This window comes from Contarinia nasturtii, unplaced genomic scaffold, assembly GCF_009176525.2.
Source record: "Contarinia nasturtii isolate CC-2019 unplaced genomic scaffold, AAFC_CNas_1.1 Cnas_scaffold_493, whole genome shotgun sequence".
NCBI lineage: Eukaryota > Metazoa > Arthropoda > Insecta > Diptera > Cecidomyiidae > Contarinia > Contarinia nasturtii.
The window spans coordinates 1,927,819-1,945,864 of NW_022197846.1; the positions used below are offsets into that span (position 1 = coordinate 1,927,819).

At 34.8% G+C, this 18,046-nt stretch overlaps 3 protein-coding genes across 5 annotated transcripts in view; 1 reads left to right on the top strand and 2 right to left on the bottom strand.

Annotated features, from left to right (window-relative positions):
• Nucleotides 1–18,046, top strand: part of LOC116339050 (glutamyl aminopeptidase) — a 62,219-nt gene that overhangs the window by 21,152 nt on the left and 23,021 nt on the right. The window contains exon 2 of one of the 3 annotated variants that reach the window (XM_031764661.1): nt 10,538–11,162. In XM_031764661.1, coding sequence (XP_031620521.1) covers nt 11,042–11,162 — 121 coding nt within the window. In that variant the 5' untranslated portion in view covers nt 10,538–11,041. Of the gene's footprint in view, nt 1–10,537; nt 11,163–17,860 lie in introns of those variants that run through there. The other 2 variants (XM_031764666.1, XM_031764664.1) reach the window with 2 other exon arrangements.
• On the bottom strand, nt 931–4,907 carry LOC116339054. The gene is made up of 10 exons (XM_031764674.1): nt 4,357–4,907; nt 4,194–4,290; nt 3,962–4,112; nt 3,728–3,865; nt 3,422–3,660; nt 3,141–3,352; nt 3,029–3,078; nt 2,658–2,911; nt 1,361–1,664; nt 931–1,291 (listed from the first exon to the last, which is right to left on the bottom strand). The coding sequence occupies exons 1-10, from the start codon at nt 4,713–4,715 to the stop codon at nt 1,239–1,241; spliced, it is 1,857 nt and encodes a 618-aa protein (XP_031620534.1). The 5' UTR covers nt 4,716–4,907; the 3' UTR covers nt 931–1,238.
• LOC116339055 lies at nt 5,424–8,430 on the bottom strand. The gene is made up of 6 exons (XM_031764675.1): nt 7,758–8,430; nt 7,217–7,499; nt 6,810–7,051; nt 6,634–6,723; nt 6,524–6,575; nt 5,424–6,457 (listed from the first exon to the last, which is right to left on the bottom strand). Exons 1-6 carry the CDS (start codon nt 8,232–8,234, stop codon nt 5,748–5,750), a joined length of 1,854 nt encoding a protein of 617 aa, XP_031620535.1. The 5' UTR covers nt 8,235–8,430; the 3' UTR covers nt 5,424–5,747.

The window sequence follows — 18,046 nt, forward strand, 5'->3', positions numbered from 1 at the left end:
ATCCATTCAGAGTAAATGTAGAAGTAGAAAATCGAATTAATGTTTGTACAATAAAGTAAGAAGTTGGAAAAAAAGTTCTATTTTTGTCATAGATGTTGTCTGTCTTATTATATGTTTTTGTCGTCTTCGACGAAAGACGATATTATAGTTGTCTAATTTTTTATGCATATTTTGGGAAAGTGTCTACATATACAGGAACAATGCTGATAGTAAAACTTATTCTTTCCGAAATACACCGATGATACATTTTTTGTTTTCTTTTGACGTAGTTTCTCTCTTTCTCTCTGCCCTTGGTTTGTTCAACTTTTTGAAAGCCGAATTTCGTTCGAAAACACAATCTGAAGTAATTTCAATGCGCTGTATTTAGTTGAAAACCCTCCATTCTTATCATCAATGCGTCTTTCGGTGGAAAAATTGAAACTTTTGCCCGTACACGGTAATAATTCTCAACAACATAAATGCATATCACTTATTTGCATATCAAAGAAAACACTCTCTATGTTCCATTATGCCTTGCGCCACCCCTGCCACCTTTCAATTCGGCACAATGAGTGGTATTCGCAGACATACACTAGGCATTTACATTGTACTTACTATAATGCAAACATGGTGTTTTTTTCTCTTGCAAACTTCCAATTGCAACAAAAGTTTTTTTTTTCTTTTTTCATGTGTATTGAATTGTTGAGCGAAAATACTTCGAAATAGATTTTTGAAATTCAAAACAATTTTTTTTTGTTTCGTTTTCATTTGTGCATTGCCTTGCCACAGACATCCACAAACAAAAATTATGTGCAAGGAACAAAAAAAATCCAGCCAAATATGCTCTCAGTTGTTAATTGTATGCAATTTACTGTTTTTTGATCCATTAAGTTTTGTAAACTGCTGCAATGAAGTCGAAAATGTAAAACAAGCAATGGTGAAAAAAAAATGTTTTTCTGGCGCGTCGGATTAATTCCATCCATTTATTTAAACTTAAATGATACAAACACTTGAATCAGAGTTTAAAAAATGTTTTCATTTGAATTTCATGCCAGAATAAATGAGTCTGGCAATGAAATTCAATGCCAAAAATTCTGATATCTTTGTTTAATTTCATTAAATGATTTATGGCAATAATGGTAGTTACAAAAAAAATGAGAAAATGTATTAAACGCCAAAATGTTGTTTTTGTATCTATTCTGCGACTTGATTTACAAAAAAAAAATCATCTTTTGATGACGATGCAAGAGAGCACTCAATTAAATGATGCTTTCGAAATTGTAAACAACGAGTTTCGGTGCAATAACACCGCCTGCAATGTGAACAAAAGCATTTTATGTTGAAAAAAAAATTAAAAATTTGAATCAATTGATTTGTTTACCATGGCCTTGTCGACCCTTGTAATAGAGTCCAACTCCAGAAAGGGGAACTGGTATGATTGGTTCGACTTTTTGTGTCTCTAAATAAGGAACAATTGTTTGTGATGCATCAGCTTCTTTGTCGGTTGGCGTAAATTTCACATACGAGTCGGGAATGTTATTGATTATCGGATAACCATGCAATCCAATTGGTTTTGGTTTATTCAAATAAATTTCCAAACGACCACCATTGTCGTTGGCATACCAAGTGCTATTTGCTAAATTCATAAGTGTGCCAGTTTCAAAATCGAATTCGGTTGCTCGCACCTTTTTTTGGATTTTAATTTAAAATAAAAAAAAGGAAAAATGTAATGAATAGAACGGTTAAAAAAGGTCCAAATGAATATGAAAAGTTGCCAAGTATAACAGTTGACAGTCACACGCCATAAATGAAACAAGTAGGAATGTGAAGCGACACGTCGAACCGTCAAAGGACGTGAGCAAGACACTTGGTGTGTGACGGATGAGTTGGAAAGATCGCTTGAGAGACTAACGAATGAATTGTACGATAACGTAGTCAAATAAGTAACAATTAAGAAAAATAAATTAGCGAAATTAGCGAAGAGAAAAGAATACGAAGTCGACGACCAAGTCAAAATAGTAAACAAGACCGGAGACGATAGGTAAAGGTATTAACAAGCTATTTGTGCGCAAAAATTAATTGGTAATTTATTACGAAGATGAGCCGGTCTTTGTCCAGTTTTGAAGAACTATCTCCGATTTGAAAGAAGACGGAAAAACATGATTGATTATCAAAATCAGCGAAAAAAGGAAGAAGAGCGACGCGAAAAGGTTCAAAGTAATTAGGTATTTATAGAAACGGATAAAACTGTGTACACTTGGCATTTTTGTAAGAGAATAAAATATTAAAATGATAAATTGAATTTATGATTTGATTGGGACCATTACACACAGAGAAATATTGCAATGAAGACTAGATGGCTTGTCGTATAAAATTCGGAACTAGTTGACACTCCGTATAGAATTGTACGATAACGTTGTTCATATAATTTCATACAAAATATTGTTTTTGTGTATTCTTCTTTGTGTGGTTCTTCTTCGTTTGTCTTTTCAAGAAGATCCGCACAAGAGAGAATACACAAAAACGATATTTTACATGAAGATTATATTGACAAATACAATTTTATATGTATTGTCATCAAGTTCCAAATTTTATACGACATGCCATCTAGTTTTCTTTGTAAAATGTCTCTGTGTGTAGAAGAAAAGTAGAGAAAGATAAGTATAAATCATAACAACCTCCAAACGCAAATGGCCGTTGTGCAATGCAAATCGAACGCCAGTGACAATATGACCTTGTGGCAATATTATTGTATCGAAATTTATCGAACGATTTTTATATGTTAGTTTATGATAATCAATGCCCTCTTTTAAATCCGGATCGTTGAAATTGAGCTTCGGATGCGACCGCGTCCATGTTGGGTAATTGTAGTGAAAGTAGTTATTGGTCGGTTTCAAACGGCCAAAAGATTGGAGCTTTCGTGTCGAAACAACTATTTACCCGTTCAAAAAAAAAAAAAAAAAAAAACAATCATATCTGTATGTGTGTCTACCTTAATTTAAGATAGATGAAAACAAAAACAGAACAAAAATAATGATAATAATAATACCTAATTCAACGATTCGGTTTGGTTTGGCAATATGAATTCCGGTTACAATGCTGAAATGAACAAAAGCAAAATTCAATTGTTTGGAAAATTTGCAAACTGTTTTGCTTCTTACTGATTTGATTCGATGTCGGAGACCACCTCTCTCAAGCTAAAATATCGATCGGATGCATTGTCGGATTCATCGCATATGCAGAAACAATTATGACATCGAACAAACCAATCTGTCCATGAATGGGCTGAAATGCCTTGAGCACAACCACCCTTGTCGCCCAAATGACGTCCATTCTCATATTTTAGGTATTTGTAACGTCTCATCTCCACACTCTATACATTAAATATAAATAAACATACATCGTATGCAATCCTTCAATGTGTGAAGTCTATTTCACTTACCGATGGGCATATTTCCAAATCGGATCCGATAAATTCACAGTCTCTTAAAATGCCGTTGCATTTGTTGATGCGTTGATTCTTGAGCGGTACACCGCAAAGGGTATCATTATGACAACCATATTGTCGAGTGAGTCGATAATCTTCGCATGTGTTTTTACATGTATTCTGTTCATTGAGATTTATTTCGTTGTCGACAAAACCTTGTAAAAATCCAGTTATCGTTTCGTACTCCGTCGATTCTATGGGAGTGAAAAAGAAATTAATTTTTCCATCAAAATGGATATGAATGTCACACGATTGCCATACCAAAGACATAGTTGTCTGGGCTGCATGAAATTACGTCACGGTTTGCATTTGAAATTACTTCCTTGATGCTTGATCGAAAATTGTTATTATGTTCTAAAATCTTAAGATGCAAGTCTCTGGCTTCATTTCGATACTTTTCTACAGAGCACATAAACGAAAATTGTATATTATTCCACATCAATGATTGCTTTTCAAATTAAATTTTTTTTGGGCAAAATGGCTTTAACTCCTTACCCCGATCGCGTAGACCAAGTATCATGTAGGCCAACTGAACAACCATATAGCCACGCAATACGCTCGTTTCAATATCCTTATACACTTCGACAAGCATATGATGTTCGGATTGATAATTCGTTGTATAATGCTGCTTGCAAATCCGAGCATCCTACCAAAAAAAGTAAATAAATAAATAGCAGCAAGATTCAAATGAAGAAAAAAAAATCAATTAATTTTGTGCAACAAATACATCGCTTAAATCTCGCCAAAGATCCGATGAAATGCTTGCTCGACTGATTTTTTGAATTGCATCGGTAATATTTTTGACTCGATGACTACCCGAATACCTGAAACCAATTACATAGAATAGTTCTTATATTTTTAACAAACAAAAAAATTGCATTATCGATTACCGCATCAATCCGCCATAGTCACGAGATTTGATGATGTTATACACATTGGTTGTTGTATCGTTGAGAAATCTCAGTCCATTTGATAGTTCCAAATCGACACCAATTCGATTTCGTTCAATGATATTTTGAAATAAATTCTCATTTAAACGAATTTTATGTTCGTTGCAAATTGATTCCAATGTATTTTCATCGCGACGCATAATGGCCGTCCAGAGAGTATCTTCGATTTGAAAATATTCGGCAATCGAACGATTAATTTGTAACTCTTCATAAAGTGGCCGAATGTGCGAGTAACTCTCATCACAAATACTGTACAAAATCACAAACAATTTCAACAAATTTAAACGATGCCTTGACATTTTTTTTTCTCTTTCAATTCCGTCTCCTTTCTCGTTTTCGTTTTTAATTTTTTTTTCTTTCAATTTCAAATATGTTGTTGTTCAAATGCTTTCCCAATAATACTAAATTTTCATCAGACTTCGATTGCGACACACACCAAACCAAAATAAACAAAATGATTTACAACCAGAAAGAAATATGAATTGAAGAATACATAAATTGTGAACAACCGAATGAAAAAAAAAATCGAGCGAAAGAACATTTAACTGATGCGATAACAACGAGTCAAATAAATGCATGAAACGTTCATACGCTTTGCTAATGGACAGTCAATTCGATTACAACATCGCTATCAGTTAAACGAAAGCACAAACACATTTTCGTCGTCGTCGTCGCCTTTCTTCTTATTTTATTCGCATCACATTACAATGCGCTCTATTTCGGCTATTTATCGAATGCCCACCATACGATGCAACAATGTATACGCATGCAACAAAAACTTTCTCGAACATTCGTGCTCTTTTTCACTCCTACATTTCTCCGTATTACCCTGATCCAGCAGGACGCACCGACATATAATTTTCAATACATTTTTTTCTCTTCTACACACACACACACACACACACACACACACACACACACCGAGCGGACTACATGAAAGAAAAAGCGAAAAATAAAATAAAATAAAACATCGTTCAAATTGAAGATAATTCTTCTTTCCGTTATTGATTATATTTCTTTATTTAAAAAGAAAATACTATTTACAGTTGATATAGTCAACGTCTTTATCAAAAAAAAAAATTGTATAGTAGTGTAAAAAGGCATTACACAGATGATCAAATGCATTTCATTCGTGTGTATGTCACTGTGTGTGTTTTTAAATTATTATATTAGTTCCTTTTTTTGTATAAATGATGCTATATTCGAATACAATAAACAAATCATGATATAGTAAACAAAAAAAATTATATGCTGATCAGAATGCTGATTTTGATTGTACAATGTTGTTGCTCTTCCTTCCTTTCTCCAATCCCTCTCTCATTCGGTTTTCTTTATTGAATAGATGCTTCAAAATTGTAAAGAACAATTTTTGGTGCAATGAAACCGCTGGATTTGTAATAGAGCCCAATTCCGGCAAGTGGTGCGGGCATTTTTGGTTCAACTTTTTGACCATCAATAAATGGTACCGTTCGCTGACTAAGATCGGCACTTTTATGTGTCGGTCCAAATCGTACGAATTTATTCACATCGAAATATGGAACTGATGGTCGCGTTGTTTTCGTAGGCACATCTAAGTTATCGGTATTAATGCGACTTTTACCACCATCTGCATTCGATTGCCAAACGCTATTCTCTAAGTTGATCAATTTTCCAGTAAATGCATCGAACTCAGTGAATCGCACTTCCAGCAATAAATTACGTTTTTTATTGATGTTGAAACGAACGCCAGTTACAACAGTGTTCGGCGGTGCTATGATTGTGTCCAAATTTAAATTGCGATTTTCATAAGTCAAGGTGAAATAGTCAACACCATCACGTGATTCATTGCTATTTGCAACGAATTGTTCGGCTAAATTCCAACCGTATTCAATGGGTGTGCGATCAACATTACCAAATGCAAGCAATTGACGTTGTGCAATCACAAATTGAACAATGCCATTGCGTTTGGTCAACGAAACTCCGGTCACAATTTGATTTTTCTCAATGTCCGACACCACTTCTCGAAGTGAAAAGTATCGATCCGAATTTGAACTGTCGTCACCTGAAACAAAATCAATTCATAATATAAAATTTCGTAATTTATTCGAGCAGAAATATGTTTACTTACAGAAACAAAAACAATTTGAACATTTGACGAACCAACGAACCCAAGAATATGCCTGTAGTTGAAATGCATACGATCAGAGACAAAATATGATTTAATATTTCAATTTTTACCTTCAATTCATTGGTGCACGATGTTACGTTACCGAGCCGTAATCCCGTGCTTGATGTCACGTATTTATAACGACCGTCATTGTTGCCCTCCTATGTGCCAACCAAAATACACAAAACATATTGACATTTATTTTAAAAATAGCGCATTTCAATGGAAAATGTATGCACACACTTACCGCTGGACAAACTGAAATGCTATCGTCTAACGAATGACATCCTCTGACTTTCCCTTTACAACCGATCACAGCCCGATTTTCTGGCTTTAATCCAGCACAAAGTGTGTCCGAATTGCATGCAAAATGTTTTGTATTTTGATAATCGCCACATGTTAATGCGCAACTGCCTTCAGCATTTAAATTAACCTCAGCATCAATGTATCCCTGAAGGAAATTGGTAATTTCGTAGCTCGCTCCTGGCGCTACACACCCATTCCATCATCCATTTTCAGACCCAGAGAGAAAAAGAGCGGCCGTGATAAAAGTGATATGAAATGTGAAAATCAAATTAAAATTTGTCTGTCCATTTTAAATGCACACATATGTGTGCAACATATTTTTTGTTTTTTGTTTTGGTGAAAACAAACCATTATAATCGAGTGGATCACATGCCCAAACGTCTCTGTTTGCCTGCTGCAATTTGCTATTGAATACATTTCGCACTTGAGCATTTAGTTCACGAAAGTGCTCTTGATAAACGAGAGATTGATTGTGAAACTCGCCACTCTCATGCAAATGCAATATCATATAGGATAATTGCGATGTGATATATGTACGCAATGCAGCTGCCTGAATGTCTTTATAGTATTCAAATAACATTTGATACTCTGATTGAACTGACCTCGACTGCAATTGACAATCCTGTGTTGACTGTGTGTGTATGTGAAAGCGTGTGTGGTTAATTTATATGATAAATTATCAACTTTTTCGGTACATATATTTGCTATACTGAAACTAAATGTGGATCGCACACTGACGATTAAGGCTTAAGTAAGGCTTTTTACTTTTTTTTAGATTTAGCGCATTTAAAATGTAATACACAAACGGCAATGTAAATCCAACACTGTTTCGATAGCACTGCATTCCATTTGCGGTCACTTCAATTGGAATGCCTTTTTTATCACTTACGTTTTGTAAATTACTCCAGAAATCGGTTGAATTAATTGTTTGCTCACACACCGTTTCGAATGTTTTATCCAAATGAATTCCCTCAAATGCTTTCATACTCAATACGGTGTAGTTACGATGTTCGAAAAATTCACGTGCAATATCATGCGACGTTTCATTTATGGTGATTATACAATTCAATAGTTTTGGATCAACATTGTTTGCATAAAAACCGTTTAGGAAAACATTTGTTTCGCCATAATTTCGATTCAAAAATTCGGTATGAACATTATAGATTTGCTGCAATGTGCTGTCTTCACGCCGTTCAATAACCTCCCATAGTTTTCTTTCCGCTACCAAATAGTCCTTGGTCAATTGATCGACAAGGGCGATTTGCGGCAATTGATCGATTTCGTCAATTTCATCGACATCATCGTCGCTTTTTATGGCATCGAAAAATACCAAAAAAATACACAATAAATAACAAAAACGCCTCATGCTAAAACGAATGTTGCAACCGAAAAAAAAAATATGTTCGTTTTAAATACAGTTGATCGGTCAACGTGCTCTTATTTAATATTAGATTTTAAATTCACAACAGACGAAAAGAAAAGGTTTTTTTTTTTTCGAAAAGGATTCCTACAAAATACAAGTATTTGTCGTGTGTTAAAAAAAAAGAAACTGTGCGTCCGAATCGAATACTCAACATAAACTATTTTTCTGGCGAATTAATTGAATGTACTGAAGTCCGGACGAGGAATTCTTCAACGAAAATAATAATAATAGAAAAAGACCGTCAACACATATGTCTATATGTTCCTATTTTCTCTTTTTACATCATTTTTCAGTGATGATTTTATTTTCTATTTCATCTTTTATTTGTTTTTCGGAGCGATAATGTTTAATATGGCCTGATTAAATTTTTCCCCGAGATAGACAGAGATAGGAAAACGGCGCGAGTGATGGAACAAGCGAAGCGAGAGAGCGAGAAAGAGAACGTAAACGCTTACATCAGTTGTTAAAAGTTGTTAAAGATGCTAGCGGTGTTAAAAAGACATAGAGCACAGTAATATATCGAGAATAGAACTCGTTCAGCCGACTGACGGCCAGATGGTTGACATTTTGTGAGACAATTAGATGTTGTTGTTGTTGTTTTTTTCTTCATATTATTCATCTTTGTTTAGATTGAGCTACAACAATTAAATAGACCCACAAAATAGATTGAAAGACCGAGCGAGTAAATAGTATAAGCAATATGTATATATCCACGCTTGAATTGAAATCGAAAGCGCAAATGCAAGCGCATTTATGAAATGTTTTTTTATCAGCGTAACAAAAGCGTAATCTAATGATGTGCTTCATTTGTGATTGTCTGGGATGTGTGTGTGTGTGTTGTCTGTACATCATTACATTTTTGATTATTATCATTCAGCAAAGGTCTTCCGAAGCTCTTTAAAATGTGTATGTTTGTATTTTCTTCTATAATTATGTGTGAATGAATGCATGGTCTCGTTTGTTACCATTGCAAAAATAATTTTGTGATAAGATAATTTTCATTCAACCGGATTTTAGCAAAATCAGCACAAGCAAACAAATTGAATAATATAAAAAAATACATACTCTCGCATCTGCATACATATTCAGCACAAATTAACACTTTGCCGGCTTCGCGCAACATATTCGCGAATTAAGAGAGTAACATTGTGCGCACAGTGACCATGCACACTACATGAAATTGATGAGTGGGGAGGGGGCAGTTGGACAGAGATAGAAATGACAGAATAATGCCTACGTCAGTGACCCGCTAAAAATGCCGTTATTCAATTAAACTAAATGCAACAATGTAGAAGAAACGATAATTATACATTGCTTAATCAAATTCTATGAATTGTGTGTGTGTAACCTTAGCCTGCCAATTCTATTTCGTGTTTGACCGCGATTCACATGCATATTACACATGCCGCACATAGTTCAAACACAATTGCATTCAATTTATAATTTTATATCTGTAAAACACGAACATAAATACTCAATCATGTTCTTTGATGGCCGTTTTAAGAGTATCACCCTCCGCCTCAATACGCGCCGATTGTAATCGTAAAAAAATGGCATTTCGATAAAATAACGTTCAATTGGTGTGAACACACTTTCACTGGTGATAAATACGACAAACATTTTTTTTAAATTCCTTGGCTGGCATTATAAGCCGAGTGAAACCATTCCAATTCAAATTAGGAACAAGCCAGCACAAATTCACCAGCCATGAAATCATTTGCGAGTGTGTGTTCGTTTAAGATATCGTTTTTTTTTTTTTTTTTTTTTTGAAAAAAAATGCTGTTTCAGATTTTTTTTTTACTTTCCCCAATTGTTGCCGTCCCTCGTCCAACTAAATGGTTTCTTTTTCTTTTTTGGTTCTGAAAAAAGGGAAATTTCATTTCTGAGATGATGAGAATGTTGGCGCTTATTGAATGGGATAATGTTATTGACCATGTTATGTGTGCCATATTTATTAATTGAATTTTGCATAAATGATACACTCTGGCCCATTCTGATTCGTGTACATACATTATTTTGTATGCATATAAGCATTTGTCATGCAATAAGAATCGCCAATACTTGAATGAGAGAGAGAGAGAGAAAGAAATTGCAACACAAACTACGAACAATGTGTGAACAAATGAAACAGAATGAAAAAAAAAACACGAAACATTTGATATGATACATATATTCTGTATATTTAAATGAGGTAGTTAAAGAGAGCTTACATTTCTATCGAATTTCTTCTTTCGTTTCATTTTCAGAATGTTTTATTAGGAGGCCTCATGTTTTTTGTGTGCATATACCCAAACTGAAGAACGACACGATCAACGCGAATAATTCGACTTTGGCAACATCATCATCGGCAAGTGTTTGGCATGAATTTGATTGGTCGCAGAGAAATCAACACGATCGCATTATATCTCAATTAGTAAAGAGATTTCAAGACAATAATAAAAAAAAGAGAGGAATCAACGGAAGAAGTGAGTGCGATAAAATTGCATCCAATGTCACACAATTTAGCAAACAAACATGAAGCAAATACATATCAATTGTGGATAATCTAATCACATTCATATCAGTGGAACAAATTATATAAACACAAATAAAATAAATCCCATCAATCTTAAATAGAAACATTTCGAAGAAAAAACACGGAGCACCACAACAAGTGATCAATAAATTCCTATTGTAAAACAAATCAAATCTCTTTGATTTGACGATTTTGTTGTAACAAAAAGTGGATAAACAATTTTTAGTGCAAAAAGATGTCATTGAAGCGTGATTATAAAACGAAAACGGATGACGAGAAAGAGCTAGAACCATTAGGCGGTCCAAATTCACTACAATCACCCGACAAAGAGTCAAAAACAAATGGCGTTCAATTTGGTGAGTACTTTTCCCGGTTTTAATTGAATTTGATTTAATTAATTTTTTATTGCTTTTTTTTTTAAATTCAAATACTGTTCTGAATTATTGATTCCTGAATTCCACCAGAACATTTTAATTGAAATGAAGTTTCAGCTGGCAAACAAAAAATTGTGAATAAAAAAAACCACAAACAAATAAACAATTGAATTTTTTTATTTTATCACACGAAAAAATTGTGAAATAAAAGCGTTCGGTAACATTTAATTTTTTCAATCGCCAGATTGAATGATGAGCACATCTCTTGCCATCAATGGGAATACTGTGAAGTTGTTGTGGCATGTGCTACAAAAAAAACCATTTGAAATAATCCATTATTTTGCATTGCAGAAATGCAAATCTATAATGCCATCGATTTATTTGCCTATAGTTGACAAATGTTTTATTTATTATTTAATTGACTGTGAGGAGATTCCATTTTATTAACGAAGAAATACCTTGCAATTTTGCAAATTCGTGTACAACGATAAGCTGGATAAGTGCAAATGGAATTAATGCATTCCACCGAACCAATTCACCTCATATCTCAATTGAAATTTTTTTAAATCATCTTTCGCGTGTTTCATTTATGACTTTTTCATTAAATCACCGTCGCTTGTCCGTCCCTCTCGATTTAAGTGTGTAAAAATGAGGTGTCGTGTTTATTTTCATCATTTTGGGGTCTTGTATAGTCCCGTCATGCAATAGCCAGGAGATTTGAAAATAAACATAACAGCAAGTGAGAAAAAAACGTACACCTGAAAATCACATGCATACACTCATATATGACTGCAATCCATTTTCATTTAATACGTATACGGTTTTTATTCAAACGAACACATTCCTATATTTGCATATATACATAAATTTCGATTCGGTTTTTTTTTCTTTCTCTCTCCTTGTCTCTCTGGCTTCTTTGCTACTTATCTCATACCAGCCGCCTGCTATATGGAATACTGTGTTTTTAGGTCGCATGCACCATAACATACACTTTCGTTTAAGTTTTTTTTATCAGCCGCATGCATTTTTTTCATTCATTTTTACTCTATGTCACATAGATACACATACACACATTCGCTCCCTATTCTTTGTTTTCAATTTCAGTTTTATTCATAATAAGCACGTATATTTCTCGGTGTGTTTGCATTCAACAAATTCCATTTCATCGAATGGGAAAAGAACAAAAAGGAAGCGGGCGCAGAATAAAAAATCGAACAAAAAAAAATGTATGGCAAAAAGAAATAAGTAAACACCAGTTGAAGTACTATTATATCTGAAGAAGAGAAAACGCTGAGTTGAAATCACATGGTGTCGTTTTTCACTCGCTTTCTCTCTTTCTTTCTGGCTATTTGTTGCTGTATATCCTCCGTTGGTAATATATGTGTGTTGAGTGCAAGTGACTTCTTCTAACATCACTGATGACTGAACACGGACATGTTTATAAATATGAGTGCAATAACTAAAAACACATTAAGAAGCGAAAAAAAAAGAGTCGTGTGTTCTTCTTCTCCATGCGAAATGTGTCGATGCGAGAAAAAAAAATGAATCAAGGGAGCGGGTTGGAAAAGCGACAGAAAAACTCCAAATAAATGTCAAAGATGTATAACATATGCACGCATTTCTGTGCATACGGTAAGGATGCAAGCTAAATCACTCAGAGAGAACTCTTGTCACTCGGGGGGTTTTTTGTGTGTGGGTGTGTGTGCATCGCTGCTTTTGTTCTTGTTGCTGCTTTATTTGGATCGCAATCAGAGTCAGATGCGACAGACAAAGAAAGCGGCAATAAAAGCACGTGAAAAATGTAGGTTGTGTTACAAATCCATTGTTTTCACGCTCGCTAATCACTATGCCTTTCCCATTCATGAATACATAATTGAAAGTGAGTGTGTTTGTCGTCAATTTTCTTCTTGGGTGACATTCTTTTTTTCCATCGGCTGTTATCCTTATTTCGCTTTTGTTGTACGGGATTTTTTTTATCTCGAGACACACATACACACACACACACGAGATACCAATACGATGTAAGGCATTAAGCATAGATTCAGCTTTTGTTCTATTTTTTATTCCCCACATTCACTTTGCATCAGGCACTCTTTCACTCTTCTTGTGCCTTTTCATCATAATACCACCAACAACAACAAAAAAAGGTTTTCCCATTGTGTTATTAAATGCATTAGGCAGTGATTGACTTTAAGCACTACAAAATAAGGTCGGGAGACTTGTAATGCATTGTAATGTGCATAGCATTTGAACTTGTTAGCATATTCATCAAGAGAAATCACAGTAAAAGCTTTGCTCGACATTGCACCGAAATGACAAAGTGAATGAGCACGAAACAAATACCATTTGTTGTTGATTTTGTTGTGTGTGTGTGTGTTTTTTTCTCTCGCTCGAAACCGTCTGACAGATTTAATCAAAAGTGCATCAACTCATATAATTCAAGACAAAGAAAAAGTTGAGGAGTTCATGTGTACGCGCGCATAGGAATGAAGAAAAAATACTATATGGATAGAAACTTAATAAGCATTTTTCATGTAATCTTCATTCGTTTTTTTTTTGTCGAAAAGAAAAAGAGAAAGAATGTAACTGAATATGAGTTTAATCTACAGCAGTTTTTACTTCTTCTGCATTTAAAGTGAGACACTTCTTCATTACTCTTTCGCTTCATTTTCAGTCGCACGCAAAAATTTCGTGTCACTTGCAAAGAGTATTGCGTGAACTTATAATTATGTCACATAAATTAAACCCGTTTTTTTCTGTACGGCCCCCACGCACACAACGGATAGACCTTTTTAAAATAGTTTTTGTAATCATTGCCATCTAAATGAGCACTTGAGCCACATGGCCAGCTTTTAGGGATGGAGCAAAAGAGAGAGAATCGTTCTATTTTTATCTCTTTCATCATGATCATAAAATTCATTCGTTCAAATTCTGTTCATCCATTTCGGCGAGAGATGGAGAACGATTTGCATGATGCGACGAATAATGATCTAATATGTAAATCGTAATGTTTTTTTTTTTTTCTCTCACTCTCCAACTTTGTGTGTAATTCTCTATTCATTTTTTATTTCTGTCGTTTTGTTTTTTCGCATTCAATGCTTTTTATGTTGCAATGCCATTTTTTATCTGGCGAAAAAAGCAACCGTATTTTTTGTTTTGTTCGTTGTAGTTATTTTGTTTGTGGAACACACAGAGCGCACACCTTGTTTACAAGTGTAAGCATACAATGAGTAATGTCGTGTGTATCGTGTTCTCCAACATTCTCTATGTGACTTGAATTGAATTCATAGCCATTATTCTTTCAAATTTTATCTGCACAAAAATGTGTTCGAATTTCAAGTACAAAATGCACATACCACCGAATTTCTTGCCGAATGTCAATATATGCTCACAGGTATGCAGAGGCAGACATATTCTGTTTGCATTGGTAGCATCACACATATAGCGAACACACATCGTTTGCTTTGATTAACTTTTGCAAAGAAATTGTTTGGTTATCGGATGAATCATATATTTTATTGTCTGTCATCGAATCGTTTCTCTCTGCACAAACACCGACACGATACGATCATAGAATCCTAATTTGCACCAATGAACAGAAGAAAAAAAAAACACAGATGTATATTTGCGCGAAGCAGCATTCGAATCGAATGCATTTTGGTGTGAAACCATAAAACTTGCTTGTTTTCATCAGTGTGGTTTTAAAATAAAAGGCGACTCTACCATACATTATTGCTACCATCGCTTGCATTCACATATTCGAAAGTTCCATTGTTCGATGGAAATCAGCAGCCAAAGCAAGCAAAAGTAGAAAAGAAAAAGCTTGGAAATGTTCTTTTTTTTTGTTTTTGTTTCTTTCTACATCCCATCTTTCTTTTCTCAGTTGTTTCTATTTTTCCCCGAATGCTCATGCCCGTTTCTTGTGGCTGGCATTTTTGCACAATTCGTTTAAATCGATTCCATCCTATTAACGCGATCTTTGCCATTTGCAATGGTTGTCTGGATGGGATGGTTGTGCGTGCGCGCTATAGAGCATGATTGTGAATACATGTGTGAATTGCATTTTATGTCGACCATATGCTTGCTGTGCATTTAGACCGATTTGTCGTCTGTGCAATTTATTAGTATACGTTTACAAATTGTTTTGAAAGATACGACGAATAAAATTTATGATAATGACAATTGTCATTTGAATTTACGCTCGCGCACACACACACATGGAAATTCTGCAATATCTGAAACGAAATTCGAACCGCCGTAGAACGGGAGAGAGAGAAAGAGAAAAAAGGAGATTGAAGCAGCCAATGTATATATGTGCGTAGAGGTTGTTAATCTGCATATGCAAAACGTGATTTGTTTTGCATTGGTTGCGGATTTAAATTCTAAAATTGAGAGAGCTTGAAATAACAACGGTTCGAACAACTTAATTGATCTGCTTAAAATGAAATGTGTGTTGTTTTTTTTCTCGTTCGTTTCCACTTTCCAGTAGCATTTATCTGGAAACAATAATAAATGTGACCAAAGTCACCAATTAATCTGTATGATGTGTACTGCATAAAAGACATTCAACTAGCCCACAAACCATTGGCAATCATTACAAGAAGAGGGACGAAGGACAAAGAGAACGGGAAGATAAAACGTTATCTAAATATCCGATGCTTCTGCTCAGTCGCCATTATTGCCAGTGAATAAATACACTTAACAAAAGCATTTTCTATTGCAAAAACTTGATGCTTGTTAACAACGAACAAATGGACAACGACGACTACTGTTCATTTCGTTGTGATGTTCTCGATTGAAATGGTCGTTTGTGTCATTTGTGGTTGCCGTCGTCGTCGACGTCGTTGGCGGTGCGTTTCAACAGCATAATCGTATGTTTACTGTGTGCCGCTATTTTACTCAGTGATTGGATAATGAGAAAGAAATTAACAGACTGCGAATAGTATTTGAAACCGGAACATATGCCGTCCTTGTTTTCACTTGTTATCCGGTGTCATTCCGAAATGGAATAGAATATTTCACCATTTTGTTCGGCCCTTAGAACTTTTCCAACAAAAAATGATCGAAAATGGTTTGAACGCATTAAGCGAAATAAGCGCAAATGATGCCAAATTCGTGACACACACACAAACAAAACGTGATGCAAAATTTGATCACTTTCTTTCGTTTGCCTTTCTTTCTTTTTTTTGTGGCAATTATTGTAGCCTTTAATTTGCGTTGATACGGATTTCGTGAACCAAAAAACCATCACACATCCCTATATGAATGTGCGGTTTCTATGTGCAATGTCTTATTCAACGACGAAGCAGCAGCATTTGATATTCGGAGGAATTGCAATATACGCTTAATGTCGCGAACACGTCTGATAACGCGTTGCTATAAGTTTATAGTTATGGATTCGTACGCTACCATCTTACACAAGAATATCGATTGCCAATGGCAAGCGGTGCATAAAATCTGCATTAAATGCGAAAAGGCTTACGAAACCAGCTATTTTCTTAAACAAATATCCACAGTTCACCGATAATAAATGTTGGAAGAAATGAAATGAGCTCGGTAAACGTCGTACGTCGCAATAGAAAGTGTAATCTAAATGCAAGTCATGCATTTTAATGGATTTTTATTAATTTCCAATGGCTTGAAGCAGACAATTATTCGTTGCTTGTGGCTTCTTCAGGTCTGTTTGCAAATTTAATACGTCAATTTCATTTGAACTAATTGATTGCTGGCACAAAAGAGTGAACTGAGGTGCATCAAGTTACAGACAGCCAGAGTGAATGATTTCTCATCGAGATTTTCAATCGAGAGTCGATACAATTCTTCTTCTGAAAAATGTTTCATTTAAGTAGCTGGAAAATGGTTTGATCTTTGCCATTTTCAATTCCACTCGAATTTCTGCAAAGCATGGCATATGTAGCAAATATGTTCCACATGATTCGATTGTAATTAATTGAAGATTTAAACTTAAATTCAAAGTGGTACACAAAAATGTACACCGAATTTGCGCCGAATGTACATGTATTGGTGGCATTGTATTTTTTCATTATTGGTCGAATGATTCTCATATGGAATCTTTCGTATTTGTTTGTCTGTATGCTTCGGCTCAACCTTGTGTTGGATGAAAGCGACAACAATAAACTGACGACAACAGCAACAACAATAACGATGGTTAAAACAGATATAAACATACAATTCTTGCATATATATATAGATTTATTTTCTCGTTTGCCTGTATTCTGATCATGTTCGCCGCACTCATACATTGTCACTTGTAATCATACAGTACGGCAAAATTAAACGAATATAGAGGAAAAAACGGCAACGACAACAACAATAACTAGAGGAAAATGCTTTCATCCCTTGCCGAAAATTGTTATTCTGTATAACGGGAAAATAGAATGAAAAACATGACACACACACACACACATACGCACGCACAAACACCATCGACATGAAACATCCAAGTAACAACAGAAGTCCACCGAAAATATAGCAAGAAGGAGCGAGAATATTAAGAGAGCGGGTAGTGTGTAAAACAACAACACATTTCTGTTTTACTGTTGTTGTTGTTGTTTTTTTTTTTGTGATGAGCGAGACGCATGCGCCCCAAAAAAAGACGAGATATGTACTGAGAGAATGTTTCAACGTCAAAACCAAAAACCAAACTGAAAATACAAACGACCAGAGTCGGTACTCTCTGTCAGTTCAGTCTTGTGTTAGAGTTTTTCTCGTTCCGTCCGCATCATCATACGAATCATACCCACTTATATTACCTTATATCAGTTTAACCGACTTTCTACAATAAGCAGCATTATTTTTGTTCAGCGTAACACATCACCCGTTCACCGTTTCGGTTTGTGTTTAGA